The sequence below is a fragment of the Impatiens glandulifera genome, chromosome 3, assembly GCF_907164915.1.
Source record: "Impatiens glandulifera chromosome 3, dImpGla2.1, whole genome shotgun sequence".
NCBI lineage: Eukaryota > Viridiplantae > Streptophyta > Magnoliopsida > Ericales > Balsaminaceae > Impatiens > Impatiens glandulifera.
Genome location: NC_061864.1, coordinates 8,213,484 through 8,236,902, shown reverse-complemented (window position 1 = coordinate 8,236,902; position 23,419 = coordinate 8,213,484). Strand labels below are relative to the sequence as shown.

Sequence of the window (23,419 nt, the reverse complement as noted above, 5' to 3'; positions counted from 1 at the left end):
GTTATCTCTTTGAGTAACTAGTATTTGAATTTATTTGATACATTTTTTTTTAATTTATCAAAATAAAATAAAAAATTAATCATGTTTGGTAAACACATTTATCTAGAAATTATTTTGATCTAAAAATATTTAATAAAAATAAAAATATTTTTATTTTAACAATTTTTATTATTAAATTATAATCTTATAAAGTATATTTACTGTTTCATAATTACATTTAAATATTATAATTATATTTTTGTGAAGGGAATTATTATTATTATTATTGTTATTATTAACGGAATGATATTTATAACTATTAATATAATACAGTGATAATGTTATTATTTAGTAAAATTATTATATATATATTATTCAAATTAAGTCTATTTTTAATTTTGAAAGGGCACTATTATATAAATATTTATTATTTATGTCAAAAGAGAGGCAATAATCGGGTGAAGCAATTCTTTGGTCCAACGTGTAATAACCAATGATAGAGTGCCGCGTGTTAGACGATTAAAACAGTTACAAGCGTGCATGAAGGGGGTTGGGCCGAGGGCGCTTATTTAGAGAGAGAGGGTTTCCATTGCGTAAACCTCACCCCTCTCTCTCTCATATCAGAAATACAGAAAAAAGAAAGAAAGAGAGAGAGAGAGAGAGAAAGAGAGCGAGAGAGATTCTCTTCCTCAAGTGTAGGTGCTGCTGGAAGAAGAAGAAGGAGCGCTTCTAATTACTTATCCAGGTATCGATATGCATTACCGTGTTTTTGCTGTTACGAATCATAATCAATCTATCTATCTAAGCTGCGCATTTCGGCATGGCTAGGATTTCTTAAGTTGACGGATCTGAACAATCGATAGGTTTAGATTTATGCTTTTTTATCCTTCAGATTCTATAGATTCAATACCGAATGTTGTTTTCCAATCGAAAACTTGGCTAATCGATAATCTAACTCGACGATTCCTTTACATCCTTTCCGCTTCCCGTTTAATCGACGACTTTCTGCATCTGTGTCCGCATTGTCTTTGACGTTTTCAATATCTTATTTCCTTTTCTGTTGCATCTGTCTGTATTGCAGAGATTTATTAGGTTTACTGCATTCTTAGGTTGGATCTGTCTATCTCTTCTCTATTAGTAGTAGCTCCAAAAATAAGTGTATAGGTCTGACTCATTACAGAAATAAATCAGGTTAAATTTTTGTCTACATATATATTATTCTACTTGTGATATCTTGAATCCAACTCTTATGAATCGATTCACTCAAACCTTATTATTATTATTATTATATATTTGATTATGGAAATGATGTAAGATGGAATTTTAGTGGACATCAACATCAAAAGGAAAAGAAATATATCATCAAGCTTTAGCTGGATGGCTCACTACTTTTTATTCTTTTGTACCTATTAGGTGGATTGATACATCAAAGAAGGTTGAGTGACTTATATGCACCTTACCTTAGAGGGCCTGTACTCTTAATAATTCAATTTTGTGATCAAGGTTTTTTGTTTGGAATATATTTAAATAATATTAAAAACTGGTCCAAATCACTTTGTGTTTTCAAATTTGTCTTCTTTTTGTGTGGGACACCTTCTGGAAAACATGTGCCGTCCGACGTGCTTGCCTGATCTACTTCAGTGCTCTCTATCATGATTCATGTCATATCCACCTCATTTTTTTATTAGTTGATTCCATTGTATTAATTGACATGATAAGTTCTTTTTTATTGCTTAGAATAGTTTAACTTTCTTGTTTGAGTATATGTTTACTTTCTTGTCTTCAAGTTGGAGGATTGATCTATTTGGAATCCCACTAGTTAAGATATGGGTTGGCTGCAGAACACATCACAGCAGCACATGGCATGTTTAGTTAGATCATTAGCCATCTTTGAGCTTTGGATACTAATCTTAAATGAATGTCCACCACACAAATAGAAATCCCAGTTTCAGTTTCAATTATTTCACTTTGAAAACATTCTTTTGTATGCATGTGTATATTCTTTCCAAATCTTGTCCATTTCTAAATCAAGTTCATATTGTTTGCTTGTTTGTTGTTCAGGTTTAGGTTGAAAGGTATAAGATGGGAGCGGGTGGGCGTATGACGAGTCCGACTAAGTCTGAGAAGCAATCCCACCATCAAAAGAGAGTTCCACATGAGAAGCCACCATTTACGGTGGGTGATCTGAAGAAAGCCATCCCACCTCACTGCTTTCACCGTTCTCTCATCCGCTCATTCTCTTACGTTGTTTATGATCTCGCACTCGCAACAATTTTCTACTACCTTGCCTCAACCTACATCCAACTCCTTCCCCAGCCCTACCAACTCGTTGCATGGCCTGTTTACTGGGCTTTCCAAGGCTCCGTCCTAACCGGTGTTTGGGTCATTGCTCACGAATGCGGTCATCACGCGTTCAGCAACTACCAATGGGTAGACGACACCGTGGGTCTCGTCCTCCACTCATTTCTATTGGTCCCTTACTTCTCCTGGAAGTATAGCCACCGCCGTCATCACTCCAACACGGGCTCTCTCGAGCGCGACGAAGTCTTCGTCCCGAAACCCAAATCAAAGCTCGGTTGGTACTCCAAATACCTAAACAACCCAGTCGGCCGCCTCTTAACCATAACCATCACCCTAACCCTCGGATGGCCGTTATACCTTTGCTTCAATGTATCCGGTCGCCCTTACGACCGATTCGCGTGCCATTACGACCCGAACTCCCCCATCTACAACGACCGCGAGAGGCTTCAGATATACATATCCGACGTCGGTATCGTCTCCATTTCCTACCTCTTGTATAAGGTCTTGATGGCGAAAGGACTCGCTTGGTTGATATGCATTTACGGGGTGCCTTTGTTGATCGTTAACGCATTTCTAGTAACCATCACTTTTCTCCAACACACCCATCCAGCTTTGCCACATTACGATGAGTCAGAGTGGGATTGGCTGAGGGGGGCTTTGGCGACGGTTGATCGAGATTATGGGATATTGAACAAGGTGTTGCATAATATAACCGATACTCATGTGGCGCACCATCTTTTCTCCACGATGCCCCATTATCACGCGATGGAAGCGACTAAGGCGATTAAGCCAATATTGGGTGAGTATTATAGGTTTGATAGTACGTCGTTTTTTAGTGCGGTGTGGAGGGAAGCGAGGGAGTGTGTTTATGTGGAGGCTGATGAGAGTAGCCAGACAAAAGGAGTGTTTTGGTACAATAATAAGATTTAATAAGGTGAGATTCAAAGAAACCTCCCAAACCCCACCCTTGCTTGAGCGTTTAGCAGATTTAGGGGGTAGAGTTTGTTTAATGTGTGTGTTTGTGTTGTCTGTCTGAGTAGTGTTTGTTTGTGGTCGCTATGTGGTCTTTATTTCAGTTGTTTTAGTGTAAGAAGAATTGTCTGTTACTTCCTATTTTGGAAGATCTTTGAAGACTTGTTATTTTCTTGCATCTAAGGAAACTTTTTTTTGAATATATTAAGACCAATGTTTTTTTTTGTCTGAAGTACGATAGCACAGCATGACTACATTTAACTTGAGATTTCAAGTTTTCAGGACTCTTACCAGATTTGATAAGAATTAATCTACATCTTCCCCACATAAAACAGCATGAAGTTCTTTGGCTGTCCATGTTACATCTGCAATAGTTTGAAGAGTGGCAGCAATTTCGTCTGCAAATGTCATCAAAACCACCCTGCATTCTGTACTACCCAACCATCATCAACAGTTGTTGAAAAGAACGTAAACAAGCTTGAATGAATATTTGTGCCACTGACCTGGAATTTTGCTGAAATTGAGCAGACACATAGAAGCAATGATCTTAATCTCTAAACAATGGCCATTTTCAAGGCATTCCTTGAGCGGCGATATGAGAGCTGAGAAGGCAGAAAGCTGGTACTCTATGTTGGAGCAAGAATCCAATGCAGAGCTCCACCATGCAACTGTGATTAGACAAACCCTCACCAAATCCCTTATTCTAGAAGCCAGACATTTTGAAATACTATCCAAGAACGATTTCTCCCCATAGCCGATAAGTGATGCCGACACACTCCTCAACCAGGTTTTATTACTAGTCTCTTCTTCTTCGTCGTCATCCTGTTTATGATGATTCAGTATTATTCTTCACAAAGTTATCTTAAAAGAAAAAGTTTATGAAAGCTTACCAATGGAGGGATATCTTCCTCATCAGACTGTACGCTTGATTCCTTATTCTCTAGAAATCCAGTTTGCCTGAGGATCCAATCCTCTGTCATTATCTTCCCAGAAGCAGAGAAACGTCCTCCTAACATAAGTAAAGCTTTACAGCAGTTAACTCGAACTTTCTCATTTGAGAAACTCAAATCCATAGCCATTATGATTGCATCAACTGCTTTCTCTCTGCATATGCTCTCCGTGGAGTCATGCTCAACCTGCAACAATGATAATAATAATGCATCTTTCTCTAAGACTCTTACACTTTGAGAATATTGAGCATACCATAAGATCAATATGTAACAAAAGCACAGCAATGATCGGCCTTTGCTCGAGTGGAGACCTCAGAAGATACTGGAGCAGAACATTAATCATATTTAATATCTCTTCTTTCTTTAATCCACCACTCAAGAAAATATTCATGTCTTTCCTCCTGAGATGACAACCAACAGCGACATTGTAAATATTATAGCTGACTTAAACGAAAGCTAAAATGAAAACTCATACCTGTTCATGCAGATTAGTTCTGTCAACAAAGAAGTTGCATTTTCAGCCGACTTAGTTTGATTGCTCTTAAGTAGCTGCTCTAATATGGAAAAAGCTTGATTATTTCTAAAGAAACCAGATTTCCATTCGTCGATAACTCGTTTAAGGATGAAGTTTACTGGAGGTACGGATTGAGATTCGAGTTTTGTCCCTGTAACTGGACATGTTCTTTTTCCTTGATTTAACAACCAGTCAGCAATGGCAGATCTCTCAAAAGTCTGACCAGTCTCCAACGTTGCTGGCTCAGTGAACACAAGTCCGGTAAGTGGGCATATGAAATCCTTTGGGATGCTTGATTCTTCAATGGGCTCGGTGGTTTCTTGCTTGTCTTCAATAATGGAGCTATCTGAGCTTCCAATATTATTGTCAATCTCTTCATGGATTTCAACAACTTCTGGTGGCTTATGTGAATGGCTGAAAACTGAATCATATAATCTTTTACTAACCATCGGATGTTTGTCAAAACCGCCAAACTGAATTCTCTGAGCTGAATGATACTCAAACCCGTCTTCTACTGTTTCAAGAACTCTATGAACTGATATAGTAGAGGGGATTGGAATAGACGGGATGGCAGGAACAAGAGTTCCTTCTGTTAACCAATCCTTGTAGTAGCTTGCGAACTGTTGAGTTCCCGAATCCAGTTTTTCATTATAAACTTTCTCTACCAGCTTTAATTTCTTCATCTTATTTGGTGAATCTGCTAACGAATTAGCTTCTTCTTCGTACCAAATCTTCAGATGCGAGAGATGAGGATAAAACAGATGATCCCACACCTCGGCCAACAACATTTTTCTCGCCTGATATGGTGTATCACAGAAGACTTGGAGGAGATGCTTTGCTGAGATTCTCATCTTCTTCTGGATTTTATAAATAATGCTTAAATAGAGATGAGCACATGAAGATAACATTGAATTTGGAATTCCTGATGTGAAGCCGTCTCTTAGATCCTTGGAATTCAAGCCTGTAATCACACTGAGCTGTAACGAAGCTCTTTTCAGTTCTTTTACGGTTGCGGAATTCTCAGCAGCTCTTTCTACTGTTTCAATGGCTTCTTCGAGATTTTCTATGACTTTACTATCGGTGGTAATAAGGTCTTGTTGTTGTTGTTGTTGAACAGAATTAAGAGAAGCAAAGCAATTGTGACGAAGTGATGATCGGAATTCTTCATCGTTTAGAAAGCATTTGGTGTATCCACCTAAGATAGATATCATGGCCTGAACTGCAATTTCATCAAGAGGCGGTTCTTCGTCCGTAACATTCAACTGACCTTTGCTACCACCAAAGCTTCTGGCATTCTTACTGTAAGACGTCTCTTGTATGATATTCTCCCAGTGATTATTGTCACTAGAAAACGTATCTCCATTTTGCACAAAGCTGGATGATCTAGATTTAAATTGATTTTTACCTGATTTTGGCGGTTTCTTCTTCTCCTCCTCATGTCTTTCAACCGCTTCTTTCTGTGCGGCTTTACCCCTAGATCTCGTCTCGTTGTTCATTGGCAAATGACTATTATAACAAGGTAGATCAGACTTAGTCCTCTGGATTCTTTTCACAAGTGAAGAAGGAGAAGAAGAAGACGATGATGCAGGAGGTTGTCGGTGATACGATGATCTTCCAACTGGATCTGATGCGAAGGAGGCTCTAGATAACATCTTCAACTTCCTTCCTTTAAAACCTTCCTTGGTTAGTAATTCTTCCAATGACATGGCCGCCATTTTGCATCCAAAATCACCTTGGTGTTGTTGAATTGTGAATGTTATTATCGATCAGCGGAATGAATCGGTTAAGGAATAAACAAGTAGGATTGCAGTGGAGCAGAGAGAGTAATAAGTGCTGGAAGGCCATTGGAGTACTGATTGTTAGTATATGAGACAGAGAGAAGGTGTTGTAAGAAGCTTACAATAGGCAAAAGGACAGAGGAAGAAGATGAAGAAAGAAAGACAAAGAGGTGATGACAAAATTTAACTTCACTGGGAATGTTATTTGATAACTGATTTTTGCAGGCCAACAAACTAGGTCAAAATATTGACACAAGACTCCCCATTGCCGCCCAAACAGAGACTAGTAAGCTTGTTTGATCTTCGTTTTGGGGGCTTTATATACTTTTTTTTTTAGTTTTATTCAAAAATTCTTGTTTAATAAAAAAAAAATTAAAAGTAGGATGTTTGAGTTTGTAATTGGTTTAATTACTTTTTTTTTTTTTTTTTGTATTAAAATTAAAATTTAGTAAAATAAAATAAGAATATTTTAGTTGATTAAACCCATAGGATAGTTTAATGGAAAGAGTCATCTAAGAGACTAAAATAGTGATGGATGAAACACATTTAATGGAAGCTAGAGTCATGATTCGTGAGTGTTATGTTAGTTTTTCATAATTTAAAAAAAATATATATATTAGTTGATGAAATAAATTATTTGATGGTTAAAGGAATAATTTAAAAAACAATTGATAATCATTAAAAAAAAAATAATAATAAAAAAAAATAGATCAAACAAGCTCAAATAGCTCCATGTTGGTATTTTTTTATATTTTTTTACTCAATGTCAATTCATTAATTAAGAAAGGGAGAAAAATTATGATTTTAAAATTAAGCCATACAAACTTTAACATAGATTTTTATTAATTTTTTTCAAAATAAATAAATAAAAGAAAGACATACAAATGGAAAAGTTCAACACAAATTATCAATAAGTATACATTCAAACAACTAACCTACTTCATGTTAAATTGTAAGAACTAATACTCCAATTTTGATTAAACACTCAGTTTTCTTTCCATACTGGAATGCAATTCCAGGTAGAAATGAATTTCCATCGACCACAAAATCCTTCCAAACATGCTCTATTGATACGTGTAAAGATCCTTGTGTTTTTGTTTTGATTCATCCATAGTATTTTTGTGGCAGTGTGTTTTATTTTATTTAGAATTGTATTGTCATAATATTTGTTTATTTAAAATAAAAATAATATATAAAACAATTAATATTTTAATTAATCAATTAAGGAATTAAATATTTTTAAAAAATTAATACTTAATTCAGATTAAGTAGCTAATACTTTTATTAATTTTGGTTACATATTAAATTTATCATAACCTTAAACATATTTTAATATCTCCCTAAGAGCTTGTTTGATCTTAATTTTTTGGAAGTTAAAAAATCTTATTTATAAAAAAAATAGGTTATTTAACTTTTAATTGGTTTCATTATAAAAAAATGTATTTAAAATTGTAATTTAATAAAAGTAGAATAAAAATATTTTATTTGATAAAATAAATAATTTAATGATTAAAATAAAAATTTAAAAATGAGATAATTCAAACATTCTTACTAAAACAAAAAAGTTTAAAAACACTTTTAAATTCATGGTAGTTTAGGTAGTTGGGCCAAATTTCAGCATCCTTCTCTCTTTTTAACGTATTTTAATATAGTTATTTTTAAGTAATTTTATTTGTAAAAATAAATTGAAAAATTAATTATTTGATTAAAATATATTAATATGTATAAATATATAATAAATAAAATGTTTATAAAAAATAAAAAATATTTATTGAATAATTTAAATAATATAATTAATTAAATTATGAATTATTTAAGATTAAACTTATATTGTTCATATCAGTTGCATTGTCCTCTCTGTGATGTTATTGAATTGATTTGGATGAATGATGATTTTTAATAATATCAATGCCATTTCTTAATTTGGCAATAAAGAAAAATAAATCATTTACTTAAAACGATACACTCCATTTAAAGAAAAGAGATACTCATATTTAAGAATGAAATAAAGTTTATATTTAGAGTTTAAAAAATAAAAGCCTAAACAAATATAGGCATTGTTCTCTTTGGGTTTTTTAAAAAACCCATCTCAAATCAATTTTTCAATCAATCACTTCTCAACAATTACATTATTTATTTTATTAATCAAAATACTAAAATACCCTCTATTTTAAATTATTATTTTTTATTTATTCATATATATCAATACCCTTTAAATCTTTTTACCAAAAATAATCATCACCTCCTCAAAATCATCACCAATCATTACATTTTTCCCTCTCTATGTTTTTTTAAAAACCCCAATCCGAACGAGACCATATATATATATATATATTTAGCTATTTCGTTTTTACATGATTTTGTGAGACAATTATTACGGGAGGATGAAGGATGTCCCGAGGTTATTGGGTCATTCTTAAAATTAATGTATTTTAAAATTTTATATGAGTTTATTTATATTTTAATTTTTTAAATACATTAATTTTGATGATTCAACCTCCAATTAAGATGACTCTAAGATACAAATGATTGAGAGATTATTTGAAGAAAAAAAATGCAAAATAAAATGAATTTGCGCAATTTTATTAGTGGAAAAAATTTCTATTTTCTTACACTTTTCATTCTTCCCATCAATGAATTAATGTCATGGCATTTCCTCCAAATTTTTCTCACCTCATTACCAAAATTATGACATAATTTAATTACATAGTGTCATTATAATTTTTCTTAATTAAATAAACATAATTTTGTGATCTATATGTTTCACATTTAAAATAAATATTAAGATAATAAAAATTGAGTTAGAGTTGAATTATATAATGTAAAATTAAAAATATAATAATTTAATCACACAACTTTTTTCAACAATTTCAATTTATATTTTTTTATCACTGATTTCAATTATACCATTCAAACTTAAAACTTTTTTTTTGTTTGAGAAAAATCCAAACTTAACCTAATTATATTTATTTATCCTAATTTGATGATCCAAAGCTTATTAGTGTTTGGGTCTTACATACAAATATTGGGTTCCTGATCTGATCTACATTTTATGTGGACTTGGACAATGATTCATGATTTCTTAATTACATTTATACATTATTATCTTTTGAATCTTTGATGTGTTTTAATATATGTATTTTTATAAAAAAAAGAAAAATCATCGAAGTCTAAACTTAATCTGTCCAACCATTTTATTTACCCAAAGTTTTTCCTTTTACCTACTTTTTTTCTTTATAAAAAGAATTATTGTAAAAAGAACGGGTTGAAATTATTGGCGGATAATACTTTATTTTATTTTATTTTTAACTCAATTAAACATTAGGTGTTATTTCACTTTTGTTTGCTTATTTATTATTCAAATTCAAATGCCTACAATATATATATTAAGCACAAATTTTTATTTTAATGTTTGCATATATATATATATATATATATTAAGTAATTATTATATTTTATGAATTTATTATATATATAAATAATTAATTCATAATTTTAAAATATTAATAAAAAGATATCACGTAAATATATTAGTATTTTATTTTAAATATTTATTAAATAATGAATTTAAAATGTTATTATACATATTTTGAATAATTGATAAATATTTATTATTTTAATTTAGAGTATTATTTTTGAATGTTGAGTTCCGTTTTTCTTTGAAGTATGACTAATTCTTGTGGGTTAAACATATAGTCCGCGAACACACTTAATCATTTAATAAGAATTCGAACTCAGGACCTCAGGGAGGCCGGAGATATCCAAGTTTTCAACTATGGTTGCCGCTAGACTAGAAGAGGGGGTTATTTGTAAATTTATGTAGCAAAATTAGACATTATAAACTTTAATAAAGTGTAATTTAAAAATTAATGAGAAAAATATTAGTTATTTTTAATTTATATGTACAATAATAATTAATATTTGAAATTTGTGTTAGGTGATTGGTTTGGTTTAAGATTTTAATTTAGTGCTTTTGTTGAAGTTGGAATAGACGTTTTAGATTATTTGTATCAACATTTGTTTTGTGTTTTTTTTTTAACAAAATTACAAAAACTATTTAAATAAGTTTTAAATTATTTTAAAAATGTTTAATTTGTGTTGATTTAAAAAAACTTTTGATGTACATTTTTTTTTTTTTTTTTTTTTTTATTTATGAAGTCATCACAATATTATTTTAATTTAAGTTGTAAAAGAGAATTGAACCGTATATAATGATTTTTAGATCATATAAATAAAGAAGAAAAAAACTCTGTTTTTTTTAACTACCATTTGACTATAATTTATTTTTAAAATAAAGTCTTTTAATATTTTAGTTAGTAAATTAAAAATATAATTATAAATAAAAAACAATTCAGATAATATTAAAATAAAAACAAATAAGGATTATGTGGTGTCGGTGTTAATAACTATTACAGTATCAATAATTGATTAAAGGGTGAAAGACTAGTCTCAGTTAGTTGTAGGGTGCTAGTCTTTCATTTTCAAAATAAGCAATAAATAAAGATCATATTTATTTTGATGTTATTTTATAATATTCAAATTTATGAAAATTATTCATGTTTTATGCATGACTATACTAAAAACTGGATATATATATATATTTTAATTTTAATCTGAATAAAATATATTGAAAGAATGGATTAATGGTCTACAATTTAGTCAATATCGGCAACTGGTTTGGAATATCTCAATTAGAATTCTGGAATTTATTCAAAATGAAGGATGATTATAAAAATGGTTATTTGAGATTTATTTAAGATAAATTATTAAAATATATTTTAATATTTAAATTTTAAATTTAATATAAGTAAACTAAATATTTTAGTATTTTTATTGTTTTTTATTTTGTCAACTTAAGTTGAAGGGAGGTCATGGAGAAGTGGATCAAACTTTTTACATTTAAAAATAATAATAAATTAAATGATTAAAATAACATTAATTTAATAGAGAAATAATTAAAAAAATTCAAGATAAACTTTAAAAAATAAAATATTCTATTACAAATTATTCCCACCTCAATCATCTCATCATATATTTTTTAACTTTTAAATTACTCAATTTATTAATTAAATATTTTTATAAAATTTAAAATAAAAAAAAATATTATAATAATTTAACTAATTAAAACTAAAATAAATACTTTTATTAAAATAAAATTTTAATTTCATAAGAAGGACCCAAATAACTAAAATAAAATAAAAAAAAATCATGTAGGGACATCACGACATTTTGTTTAAAAAAAAATAAAAAATGTGTTTGCATATCTAGTGTGGGTTGATACGGTATATATCGTAATTTTTTTTTCATATTTATATCTATCGAAAATTTCGGTGTAGATTAATCTATATATTTACTTTACCTTAATTTCAGTACGATGTCGATATTATACCGTTAACAAAAAAAAAACATATTCAGTTAAAAAAAACTAATTAAAAATGTTTAGTATAAAAACGTTAAATAAAATTAAAAATTAAAGACTCTCATCATAAAATATTATTTTTAAGATTTAAATAATTTTAGAGACTAACAAGGTTAAAAACTAAATTTAGTTACAAAAATTAAAGTTAATAGAAATAAACATGATTATAGTCTTCAAACTAGATTAAAGTGGAGGCAAGAGAGGAGATCCATAACGGTCTTCAATTGTATTTGCGTATGTAAAAGTTATTTATAAATTGATCATATACTCTATGTTTAGGAGTTTTAGTTTTAACGTTGTTCTTACTCTTTTTCAAATAATTGACTCTTGTGGTGCAGATTTTGTTGTAATTTGTATTTAAAATGAAATTGACAATATATTAGACTCAATAGGTCTATCTTGGAAAAAAAAATTATAGTAAAATTAAATTAATATTATATTTTTTAAAATAAAATATATATAAAAATTGTATATATTAATATTATTATAATATAATTTATGTTATTTTTATTTTTAAAATAATGTTTATATAATAGAATTAACTTCAAATCCATTTAAATTTAAGAAGTAAATAAAGTCTTTAATATTAAAGAAACATAATATGGTATTTTAAAAGTTGGGCTTTAAATATGTTTATAAAGAAAATAAATTTATTAAAATTAGTTAATTCATTTATTATCATTTGATATTATTAAATAATTGCTTAATCTAATTTTGAAATTGAAATTAAAGTATAATTATTTATAACTAGTATGTAGTCCGTGTAAATAATTATATAAAAATTGAGAAAAAAAATTACGGTAAAAATGTGATAGTATTTTTAATTTACTCTAACATATATTTATCCAAACTAATCATAATTCTTGACCCGACAATCTGGATATTTTGAAATTTAGCATCGTTATAGATTAGTTATTTAAAAAGTAAAACTTATACTCGACAATCCGGACAGTTTGAAAATTAAGCATCAGATTACTTAGTTAAAAAGTTGAACTTATATAGTTAAAACGTTCCGCGTTCATCAAATTTGATGTTAAATTTAAAATATAAAGTCTTATTAACCTTGTTGGTTAAAGTGTTGTACTTATTTTGTTAAGTTGCGAGTTCGGAACATACATATAGTATTTATAATTGTATTTTAATCGTTTTAAGTTGATGGACGGGTCAACTTACAATCCGACCCAAGTATCCATATAAATCTAAATTAACCACCGCTCTCAACCAGACAATCCGAACACTTTAAAAATTAAACATTATTATATATATATATTATTAATTATTTATTCATTTATAGTTATTATATATATATATTTAATTTATAAATATTATATATACTTCAATTTTAAAAATCTTATACATTTATTGTAAATTGGTTTCGTACCTTAACAAATTTTTGGTATAACCTAAAAAAACAATATTTTTATATTATAAAGATAAAAATAACGATAATATTCCTGCCCCTAATTATATCTTAAAAAAAAAATACTTTAAATAACATTTGTCCTCATTATTACAATCATATAAATATATTATAATAAATTTTAAAACAAAAACTAATTAATTTATCCACTCAAATATCTTATAAAATTTTAAAATAATATTTTCACTAAATATTAATACAAACAAAATTATTTAATATTAAAAATCAAAACAAAGTCTAAATCTTATCACCAAAAAATTACATAACAATTTGTTGTCAAACTTTATATCATTAATGTTTGCACCAGATCTTTCAAATAATTTGTTTCTCTTAAAAATTCTTTGACGTTTTTGATAAAAACCTCTCACCAGCAATTCAATTGTCTAACCACCCTAAAACTTAATAATCAATTTTTGAATCAATAACATGCAAAATAGTAATTTGATTTCTTTTTTCTTAGAAGGCTAAATTAAATGATTTCTTTCATTCCAAAGTATGATTCAACAAGTAAATAATTTATTGGACAGGACAATTTTGTTGGTTTACTAACTTAATTATAACTATAGAATCATCAAATATTTGACCATTTAGTATTTCTTGAAAAAGAATAAAACCTTAGGCCATTCAAAACCAATCCTTAATTTTGAACCTCATCAAACACAATTATTGGACATTCAACATAGTCTTTTTTTTTTCCTCTTAATATAGGCGTGTCACACCCAAAATGAGTATCAGATTTGGGGTCGGGAAATCATTTCAAAAACATATTTAACCAAAAGATATCTCATAGAGCAATGAAAAATTTCAATAAATAAAAATAAAAAATCAATGTTTATGTTATATGAGAATTAGGTCTAATTAGCCTTATATTATTGAAAATAGATTTACAAAATTGAGTATTGGATATGAGATGTCTTTACTATTTCAATCTCTCTCTCACTTAAATTGACCTATTTTGGCGGTCTTTTAATAGCTTGTTTTTTTAATAATAATAATAATAATAATAATTTAACTGATCTTGTATTAATTTTGTTTTATATTATTATTTTAACTGTGTTTGGTTCAACGTCGCTTTCTAGTGAGTGTCTAAATTATTGTTAAGGGGCGAATTTAAAACATCATTCTAAACCATCAACATGCAGCCTAACTCTCAATTATTTCAATAGTTTGCATTAAATTTTACTTGCCAACGCTAGACAAAATTGACATATGAAATATTATTTTAATGTGATCAAGCAATTATGCACTACTCTACAAAAATAAAAATAAAAATACTTATATGATCTTTCTAATATATCTATATAGAAAATAATTAACTTAATTTTTGCATCAAACTATTTTTCTTCTTCCAAAAAGCCCAATAAATAATCATTTTCCCATAAAATGATTGACATCTATTCCCTCTAACCATTGACATCTATACATAGAGAAAAACTTCTTTAATTTCTTAGAAATACATTTATATATCTATCCTCTTAGAAATTAAAAGATGAATAGAATGATTCTGCCTTTTAATTTCCATGCAATTCAATTAACCATCTATACATCAACTAAAAATCACTTATTTTTTAAAAAATAACCAAACTACTCGTTAACCTAGATTGAGTAAGAGCTTATTGATTTTTTATTTTTTGAGGTTTAAAAAAAAATATTGTTTGAGAAGAAAGTAAATTATTTAGAATTTTTATATATATGATAAATTATCAAAATGTTTTTCATATTTAAAATTAGTAAGGATAAAAAGTAAATCAATTTTGATATTTAGTTAATAAATTAAATTATGAATAAATAGAATACTAAATAATTTTTTTTAAAAACTTACCAGAAAAACAAGATCAAAGTAACTCTATAGTTAGTAAGTATAAATAATTTTTAACCTATCCTATAATCAATCATTTTTATCAACTAAAATATTAAAATTATTTATTTTTATAAATTTAAATTTTATTAAATATTAATACTTTTTAAAAAATAACCCAAATAAATTATTTAAATAATATAAATCCAAACCGGCCTTAACCAATTTGGAAATTATCGTTTGATTATTCAAATCAGCCTAGCTAGCTCACAGAAGAGGTTACTGTTACAACAGTATCCTATTTTTTTATGTTATATTTTGTACAAGTAAATTAGTATTAATTAATCTATATATACCCATTTTGTTCACTATCTTAACTTAAATTGAACATAAATATACATTTTTTAATAATTTATTTTAACATAAAATTTAATGATTAATAATGTAATGTTTAAAAACAAATAAAAATAAAATATAAATTAGATTATTGAGTTATCTTTTCCATGTCCTCTAAAGTCTTCCTATCTCATCTTCTCCAGCAGTATCTTCTATATAATCAGACTCAATATTCATACTTTCTACCACTTAGTTTCTCTCTATACTGAATTAATTAATTAATAATAATGGTGAGTTTCAATTACATAGGATTGATAACAATAATAATAATAATAGTGATGCAGATAAGTTCTGGATCATCAGCATGCAAACTTAGCCCGACATTCTACTGCAAATCATGTCCCAACATAACCGACGTTGTCGCCAGCGTCCTCCGACCGGCATTTCAGAAAGATATCGTCATTGGCGCTAAAATCATTCGCATGCATTTCCACGACTGCATGGTTAATGTAAGTAATTAGTTAGTAGTTACATACACAATATTATTATTATTATTATTATTGTCTTGAGTTTTTAATTATTAAATTATTGTATTATCTACCAGGGTTGCGACGGTTCTATCTTGCTGGACAATGGAAACGGAATACAGAGTGAAAAAGACGCGGTTCCTAACCAATCTGTCTTGGGCTTTGATGTTATTGACGATATCAAGACCGCCCTCGAGAATGTTTGTCCCGGAGTAGTCTCTTGTGCTGATATTCTCGCTATAACTTCTGAAATCGGAGTTACTTTGGTATATTATATGTTATACATCTAAATTCTCTGTTTATAAATTCATCTAACCAAGTTTTTTTTTTTTTTTTTTTATATATGTAGGCAGGAGGGCCTGGTTGGACAGTTCAATTTGGAAGAAGAGACAGCAGAAATGCGAACCGGGCTGGAACCACAGCCATACCTAGCCCTTTCGAAAGCCTTCAAGCTATCAAGAAAAAGTTTACTGACGTTGGACTTGATTCCACCGACCTTGTCGCCTTGTCGGGTAATTAATTAACTAACTAACTAACACTTATTAAAACTTAAAATAATTAAATCTAATATTTGTTTGTTTGTTAAGGTGCCCATTCTTATGGACGAGCACGATGCGGGGCATTTGTCCACCGTCTATACAATTTCAGTAACACCGGCGCCCCTGATCCAACCGTGGAAGCCTCGTACCTACAGACGCTCAGGCGAAGGTGTCCTAATGGAGGCAACGCAAATGTGATCGAGAATCTAGATCAAGACACTCCTGACCTGTTTGATAACAAGTACTTCACCAACTTACAGTCGGAGAAGGGACTACTCCAAACGGACCAAGAACTATTCTCCACGTCCGGGGCAGACACGGTTTCCATTGTTAATAAGTATGGCCAAAGCCAAAATGCTTTCTTCCGCCAGTTTGGTCCGTCCATGATTAAGATGGCTGCCATAAGTCCTCTAACTGGGACCAATGGGGAGATTAGACGTAATTGTAGGAGGCCTAATTAATTAATTTAGGACTCTCTCCTGTGTGTGTCGTGTTTTGTTGATTTCCTTTCTGTGTGTTCTTGCTTTGTTTCTCTTTATGAGAAAAATCTGTGATGCAAGTGTGTATATTTTATTAAGTGATCACTATTGGCTCACGTGAAATAAGATGGAAATCTCACTTTCCTTTCTCTTGATTCTTCTACATGATATATTTATTGGGTAATTATTTGAAAACAATTATAATGTTATGTTTGAATGCATATATAATTGAGATGACAGCCAGACACGTGGAAAAGTTAAAGCATGTTCTAGTGATCTATGTTGTGGAGGATCGATCAAGATAAGAAACAGAAAATACAATTTTAAATATTAAATTTGACCAACCAGTAAAGGAAAACAGGAGATCTAACTTAATTTATTAATTTCAATTGAAATGAAAATCCTGTCTGTTCTTCAACTGAAACAACAATACAGAAAGAGCTCAAACATTATACAAAAACAGACAGATACACCAGGTTAATTAAGTTCCTCAGATCTCAAGAGAGGCCAACTACCTTACCGGTGGCTGTGTCTATATCAATATCGTAAAAACAAGGCCTTGTAGGGAGGCCAGGCATTGTGCTCATTGTTCCAACCAAAGGATAAATGAATCCAGCTCCAATACTTCCTCTTACATCCCTAATCGGAAGCACAAATCCGCTTGGCGCTCCTTTCTCGGCAGCATTGTGTGAAAACGAGTATTGTGTCTTCGCCATGCAAATTGGTAGACCGGAAAACCCTTGCTTGCTGTACATTTCAATCTGCTTCTCAGCCTGTTCAGAGTACTCAACACCAACAGCACCATATGACTTCGCTATAGCCTCTATTTTCTCCTTAATGCTAATATCCAGTGGATATAAATATCTCAACGGCTGTGATACACCCTCACATGCCTTCTGAACCGCGATGCCGAGGTCCACCTGAAAATTGACAATGCCTAAGAACTAAAGCCTTGTTTTGAGTACTTTATTCAGTCATGTAATTTATGATTAAACTTTTTTTTTTTATCTATTTTTAAAAGAAAACATAAGGGTTGAAGATAGGATATTGACTTATTTAAGATTAAACTCATATAACCAGCCCCTGTTTGAAATGAGTATTATTTGAGATAAATTTCAAATAACCTATTATCCCCTCATCTAACTACCAAATAACCCTGTTTGATATGTCTAATGCCTTTTTATCAGATAACTTAAATAAAATTGATTGATGAGTAGGTAATAGAAAATTAGGTTATTTGGTTAAAAAGTTTTTAAAATAGAAAGTATTTTAATAATTTTGATTGTTAGTGAGTTATTTGAAATCAATCTCAGTAACAGGCATCAAACAAATCCAAAGGTTATATTTAAAATAACTAACCGCTCCTTTCCCTCCATGGGCATGATGAGAGCAAATGACAGCATCAAATGCCCCAGCAGCCAAGGCAGCGTTTCTGACGGCGTTCATCTCTGCGTCAGAATCCGTGGCGAACTTGTTCACAGCCACCACAACATTGACACCATACGCCTTTGTGTTTGCAATATGACGAGCCAGATTAACGCAGCCTGCTTCAATCATAGCAACATTCTCGGTTAGGTAAGCCTGGTCAAGTGGCTTCCCCGCAACAACTTGTGGCCCACCTCCATGCATCTTTAAAGCCCTTATCGTCGCAACAATAACCGCACACTGAGGAGTTAATCCACTATAGCGACACTTAATGTTCATAAACTTCTCCAATCCAATATCTGCACCAAAACCAGCCTCGGTCACAACAAATCCGCCAGGTCCAACCAGTTTCAGCGCGATCTTATCAGCAACGATCGAGGAATTCCCGTGGGCAATATTGGCGAATGGGCCGGCATGAACAAGGACGGGAGTACCCTCGAGCGTCTGCATTAAAGTAGGGTTAATAGCGTCTTTCATTAGGACGGTCAAAGCGCCACCAACTCCGAGATCATCTGCAGTGACTGGCTCACCCGCCTTGCTGTTTCCAACCACCATCTTTCCTAGTCTCTCCCTCATGTCGGGTAGAGAAGTTGTCAGAGCCAAAACCGCCATTATCTCACTTGCAACCGAGATATCGAATCCTGTTTCTCGAACCATCCCTTTCTCTTCAGGCCCTTGGCCGATTGTAATTTTTCTGAGGAAACGATCGTTTATATCCATAACTCTCCTCCACGTGATGGAACTCGGATCAATATCGAGCCTGGCAAATCTGTTGATTTCTTCTGGGGTGAGATCATCTGGATTGGTCTTGGATATGCCCAGCTTCTTCAATCTTCCAAACATGATGTCATTGAAGCTCCTCTTCCCTTCTTTGTTGGGAGGACATAACCGATTGAAAAGAGCTTTATCACTTTGAGATGATTCATGGAAGATTCTAGTATCGATTGCAGCAGCTAGGAGGTTATTTGCAGCTGTGATGGCATGAATATCACCGGTTAGATGAAGATTGAACTCATCCATTGGAATCACTTGACTGTAACCTCCTCCAGCAGCACCCCCTTTAATTCCAAAAGTGGGACCTTGCGATGGCTGGCGAACACAGGTTACAACCTAGTTTCAAAGGGAGATTATCAGCTACAATTACTTATAATAACAGCAACAAATGAGAAGTCAACAGACATCCTATTTCAAAAGCCAAATCAATCATGTTCAAGATCATATGACTAACTCATTCACAGTTGCTGTTTAAAGCCATGTAAGAAGGGATATATGACACTAGTTTGATCTAGAGTTATTTGAATAACCAATGCCTTGTTCCATATTGGGTTGTTCTTACTCAAAACAAGGTCATGATGTGATTTGAAGAATGAAATAATCATGAAAAAAACAGTCTAATTGAAATAAAAAGAAGAGAAATTTAAAACCTTTTTTTCAAGAAAAGCCCCCAAAGCTTGACAGAGACCAACAGTGGTTGTGGATTTTCCTTCCCCAAGAGGTGTAGGAGTAATCCCACCGACCACAACATAATAACCATCTCCACTCCCTTGAAGTTCATCATGCACCGACAACAAAACCTAGATAATAGAATTAAATTAAATTCTCACGTGCAGGCGAAGAAGGAATAATAGTAAATTAGAATTAGGTAAACAAATGATGATGACCTTAGCTTTGTATTTGCCGTACAGATCGTAGTGGTCGGGGGAGAGATTGAGTTCATTAGCAATCTGAGAGATGTGAAGGGGCTGGACGGAGTTAGCAATGTCTATGTCGGCCGGAACAGGCGAAACGACCTCAAGTCTCCTAATCGTCTTGTTGGATGTACTCATCTTCTTCTTTATTAGCAGACTGTCCTTAATTTGAGACGATGTATAGAACTTGTGAAATCTATTGGGCTATTATATCTAGAATTGAATGAATGTAGGATGGATTTATATAATATATATATCAATTATTGCGTTGAAATGTGTGAAATCTAATTGACAAAAGAAGGAAAAGGGATGATGATAGAGAAATAGGTCAAACAAAACCAAACCTTTCTTCTTTTTCTTGGAGTTTGAGGAGCGCCTTTCTTTGCTTCGGCCTAATGTTCAATCCACAGAAGAGATAAAGGGTTAGAGACTGAGACGTCGTAATACCAACCATGGTCAGAATAAGTGGACGGAGGAAGCAAATTTATAAAAAATGACTATCTTAGGACCGACCATACTTTTATTTATTTATTTATTAACTTCAAATCAAACTAGACCTTATTAATCACTTGCTCACGTGGTGCGTATGTAATTGGTGGTGTACAACTACATCGGGTTAAATCTAACCCAATTCCCGACTATAATGTTGTGTTTGGTTTCATTGAGTTGATAGAGTTGGTAATATTTTTCATTTGATTTGACAGTTTTCCATGTTTGGTTTAAACATAGAGTTGGAGTTGTTTTCCTATTGGAAAAATAATTCCTTATTCTTCCTGAAATACATTTCCTATTTCAAATCCAAGGATTTCTATTTCTAATCTTTGTCAGTTCTCTCGTGACGAATAAGGAACAATGTTGCCCCTCCTCCTCCAGATCTCATTTTCTCCCAAATTTAGACAATGATGAAGACTTGTTCGATTTGTTCTTTAACCCTAGCCGCCGAATCCAACAAATCACTAAACCCTAGCGTTGTTGCAAGGTATTATTGATAGCTCTTTCTATCTCAAAAAATTTGTTCGTCCAGATTGTCTTCCATTGTTGCCCCTCCTTCAGACCTCATTCTCTCCCAAGTTTAGACAACGCTGAAGACTTGTTCGACTTGTTCTTCAGCCCTAGTCGCTGAATCCACCAAATCGTCGAACCCTAGAGTTTCTACGAGGTATTATTGATAGCTCTTTCTATATCAAAAAATTGCAATTGATTTTTTACTTCAAACTTTTTGGTTGCAAGCGTGAATCAATTAGACGTAACTGAGATGGAAGTCGACGAAACTAATGAAACTGTTCTGTTAATACAACACTGGCTGCGTATGTTGCGTTTGCTGTTACTATTTCTTGAACATCAATATGTGATTGTCATCATGAACACTCGTAATCTATCACTAGAGAGAAGATACTTTCATGATTTTCTCATTAGGCGGGCTCATTTGGATATATTAGTATACCAAAGTGATGAAACTTGTATTGAGCAATTGAGAATGGATAGATATACTTTTAAGACATTATGCACCATGCTTGAGGTTAAAGGAAGGTTGCGAGATACAAAGCACATGTTGATTGATGAACAAGTTGCAATGTTTCTACACATTCTAGCCCATCATGTCAAAAATCGGGTGATAAAGTTTAGATTTCGACGATCAGGTGAAACAATTAGTAGACATTTTCGAGGTGTTTTAAATTCTATTATGCGACTGCACAAGGATTTGTTGAAGATACCAGAACCAATTCCCATTGACTCCACAGATGAAAGGTGGAAATGGTTTAAGGTATAATTAAAAGATTTTAGTCTTACATTATCTTTATACAGTCAATAGTTATATAAATCTAATTTGATTTTTGTGTGTGATCTGATAGAATTGTTTAGGAGCCATAGATGGGACATACATAAATGTTAGGGTATCCTCAACAAACAAACCTAGATACAGGAACAGAAAGGGGGAGATTGCTCAAAATGTTTTAGCAGCATGCTCACCGGATGAGCAATTTATTTATGTTTTGGCTGGTTGGGAAGGATCTGCGGCTGATAGTAGAGTTTTGCGTGATGCAATTTCGAGACCAAATGGGCTAAAGGTTTCTATAGGTAATTAATTTTCCTACGCACTTCAATGTCGGTAATTGCATTACAAATCTTGTCAGTTGCATTCTCAAAGCCAGCCACTATTGTTGTTGTGTTGTCCCTTAGTACCTCAACCAAGTCGACATCTTTGGAAGCTTTTCGCTTGCGGCTAGGTTTTCTTCCCTCTGGCGAGCTTCTTTCAGTAGTAGGCTGGGAAACAGGTGTTGAAATATGGTCAGTAAAGTCATCTTCAAGATTACAGCCCAACTGCTCATCCCCTCGATTGACATCATCCTCAGCTCGGACATAATCGACAGCGCCATTTCCATTGGCACGATCCACTCCAAAAATGATTGCAAGTTCATCGAAATAGCGAAATGATTTGTCCTTAAATGGAGCGGCATTCTTATGACTCTACACAATTTCCAAATTACACATTAAACATATAAAAGGTATAATGTTATCAATGAAGAACATAACAACATTACAAGTGTTTGAGTACCTGCAGATAAGAGTCCCAAACATGTTTATCAGCAACAACACATTTTCGGATGGGATCCCAACCAAATCCGCTTGTTGACCCGTACAACATGTCGTAAACTGTGCCGAAATGTGTTTTCAATGTTTTAATTCGTGAGTAAATATGGGGATCAGCTCGAATTCCACAACCGGGCATCCTTTGTTCAAATTCTCTTTCGGTTGCCTGAAATAGCCCAGGCTTGAATCCACGATCTGCTTTGTACTTCCCAGTGCTATGTAATTCAAGAAGAATCTGGATAAGCAATGCGTCCTCTTCATCGGACCAACATCTTTTTGTTCTAGTTGAAACCTTCCCATTCACACTTTCCACATGTGAACTCATGATTTTTCCTAAACCCTAATTGTAAAATTAGAAGAAAAATTGATAATACATCATGTAGATATCGCTTTCACAAACCCTAAACAGTTCCAACATACAACTGAGAAAAAATTAAGTATGGAGAACCACAACTGAGCTGAGCGAATACTTACCGTGGAGAGGAACGACCTCTTTGAGCTGAGTGAATGGAACACACCTGAGCGAATACTTACCGTGGAGAGGAACGACCTTCTTGAGCTGAGCGAAAGGAACACACCGTGAATCTGTGAATCTGGCACAATATTTTGGGCGGGATGTTTACTAAGGCTGGAACAAGGTGGAGTGATAAAGTAAAAGGAGGGTATTTTGGTAATCTAACAACAAGTCCAAGTCCATTTTTT

The 23,419-nt window shown here is 31.8% G+C and overlaps 5 protein-coding genes across 7 annotated transcripts; 2 read left to right on the top strand and 3 right to left on the bottom strand.

The window, feature by feature from the left end:
* Positions 1-560: 560 nt before the first annotated feature.
* Positions 561-3,454, top strand: LOC124931439 (delta(12)-fatty-acid desaturase FAD2-like). Its single transcript, XM_047471898.1, has 2 exons — positions 561-724; positions 2,041-3,454. Exon 2 carries the CDS (start codon positions 2,062-2,064, stop codon positions 3,208-3,210), a length of 1,149 nt encoding a protein of 382 aa, XP_047327854.1. The 5' UTR covers positions 561-724; positions 2,041-2,061; the 3' UTR covers positions 3,211-3,454.
* Positions 3,433-6,696, bottom strand: LOC124931438. 2 transcript variants are annotated; one of them, XM_047471896.1, is made up of 5 exons: positions 4,678-6,695; positions 4,456-4,603; positions 4,143-4,388; positions 3,756-4,074; positions 3,433-3,680 (listed from the first exon to the last, which is right to left on the bottom strand). In XM_047471896.1, exons 1-5 carry the CDS (start codon positions 6,429-6,431, stop codon positions 3,559-3,561), a joined length of 2,589 nt encoding a protein of 862 aa, XP_047327852.1. In that variant the 5' UTR covers positions 6,432-6,695; the 3' UTR covers positions 3,433-3,558. The 2 variants fall into 2 exon arrangements, with proteins under 2 accessions (XP_047327852.1, XP_047327853.1); XM_047471897.1 differs by having other exon boundaries at positions 3,538-3,673; positions 4,678-6,696.
* Positions 6,697-15,746: 9,050 nt separating this feature from the next.
* Positions 15,747-17,161, top strand: LOC124930887 (peroxidase A2-like). Its single transcript, XM_047471258.1, has 4 exons — positions 15,747-15,976; positions 16,072-16,260; positions 16,344-16,506; positions 16,582-17,161. Exons 1-4 carry the CDS (start codon positions 15,755-15,757, stop codon positions 16,992-16,994), a joined length of 987 nt encoding a protein of 328 aa, XP_047327214.1. The 5' UTR covers positions 15,747-15,754; the 3' UTR covers positions 16,995-17,161.
* A 199-nt stretch (positions 17,162-17,360) lies between these two features.
* Positions 17,361-20,613, bottom strand: LOC124928893 (formate--tetrahydrofolate ligase). Of its 2 annotated transcripts, none has more exons than XM_047469141.1 (5): positions 20,470-20,613; positions 20,099-20,282; positions 19,862-20,011; positions 18,372-19,547; positions 17,361-17,932 (listed from the first exon to the last, which is right to left on the bottom strand). In XM_047469141.1, the coding sequence occupies exons 1-5, from the start codon at positions 20,577-20,579 to the stop codon at positions 17,510-17,512; spliced, it is 2,043 nt and encodes a 680-aa protein (XP_047325097.1). In that variant the 5' UTR covers positions 20,580-20,613; the 3' UTR covers positions 17,361-17,509. The 2 variants fall into 2 exon arrangements, with proteins under 2 accessions (XP_047325097.1, XP_047325098.1); XM_047469142.1 differs by having other exon boundaries at positions 20,099-20,338; positions 20,470-20,592.
* Positions 20,614-22,198: 1,585 nt separating this feature from the next.
* On the bottom strand, positions 22,199-23,042 carry LOC124929633 (uncharacterized protein At2g29880-like). Its single transcript, XM_047470034.1, has 2 exons — positions 22,683-23,042; positions 22,199-22,594 (listed from the first exon to the last, which is right to left on the bottom strand). Exons 1-2 carry the CDS (start codon positions 23,040-23,042, stop codon positions 22,199-22,201), a joined length of 756 nt encoding a protein of 251 aa, XP_047325990.1.
* Between the last annotated feature and the right edge of the window lie 377 nt (positions 23,043-23,419).

Excerpts from the sequence above, each read along its gene's own strand:
- LOC124931439 (XM_047471898.1), top strand. The coding sequence starts at position 2,062 with ATGGGAGCGGGTGGGCGTATGACGAGTCCGACTAAGTCTGAGAAGCAA.
- LOC124931438 (XM_047471896.1), bottom strand. The coding sequence starts at position 6,431 with ATGGCGGCCATGTCATTGGAAGAATTACTAACCAAGGAAGGTTTTAAA. Across the intron at positions 4,604-4,677 it reads GAACTAATCTGCATGAACAG|GAGGAAAGACATGAATATTT; the intron begins GTATGAGTTTTC and ends TTGTCATCTCAG. Across the intron at positions 4,075-4,142 it reads AGGAAGATATCCCTCCATTG|GATGACGACGAAGAAGAAGA; the intron begins GTAAGCTTTCAT and ends CATCATAAACAG.
- LOC124930887 (XM_047471258.1), top strand. The coding sequence starts at position 15,755 with ATGGTGAGTTTCAATTACATAGGATTGATAACAATAATAATAATAATA. Across the intron at positions 15,977-16,071 it reads TCCACGACTGCATGGTTAAT|GGTTGCGACGGTTCTATCTT; the intron begins GTAAGTAATTAG and ends ATTATCTACCAG. Across the intron at positions 16,507-16,581 it reads CGACCTTGTCGCCTTGTCGG|GTGCCCATTCTTATGGACGA; the intron begins GTAATTAATTAA and ends TTGTTTGTTAAG.
- LOC124928893 (XM_047469141.1), bottom strand. The coding sequence starts at position 20,579 with ATGGTTGGTATTACGACGTCTCAGTCTCTAACCCTTTATCTCTTCTGT. Across the intron at positions 20,012-20,098 it reads ACGGCAAATACAAAGCTAAG|GTTTTGTTGTCGGTGCATGA; the intron begins GTCATCATCATT and ends TCTATTATCTAG. Across the intron at positions 19,548-19,861 it reads GGGCTTTTCTTGAAAAAAAG|GTTGTAACCTGTGTTCGCCA; the intron begins GTTTTAAATTTC and ends CTTTGAAACTAG.
- LOC124929633 (XM_047470034.1), bottom strand. The coding sequence starts at position 23,042 with ATGAGTTCACATGTGGAAAGTGTGAATGGGAAGGTTTCAACTAGAACA. Across the intron at positions 22,595-22,682 it reads TTTGGGACTCTTATCTGCAG|AGTCATAAGAATGCCGCTCC; the intron begins GTACTCAAACAC and ends GAAATTGTGTAG.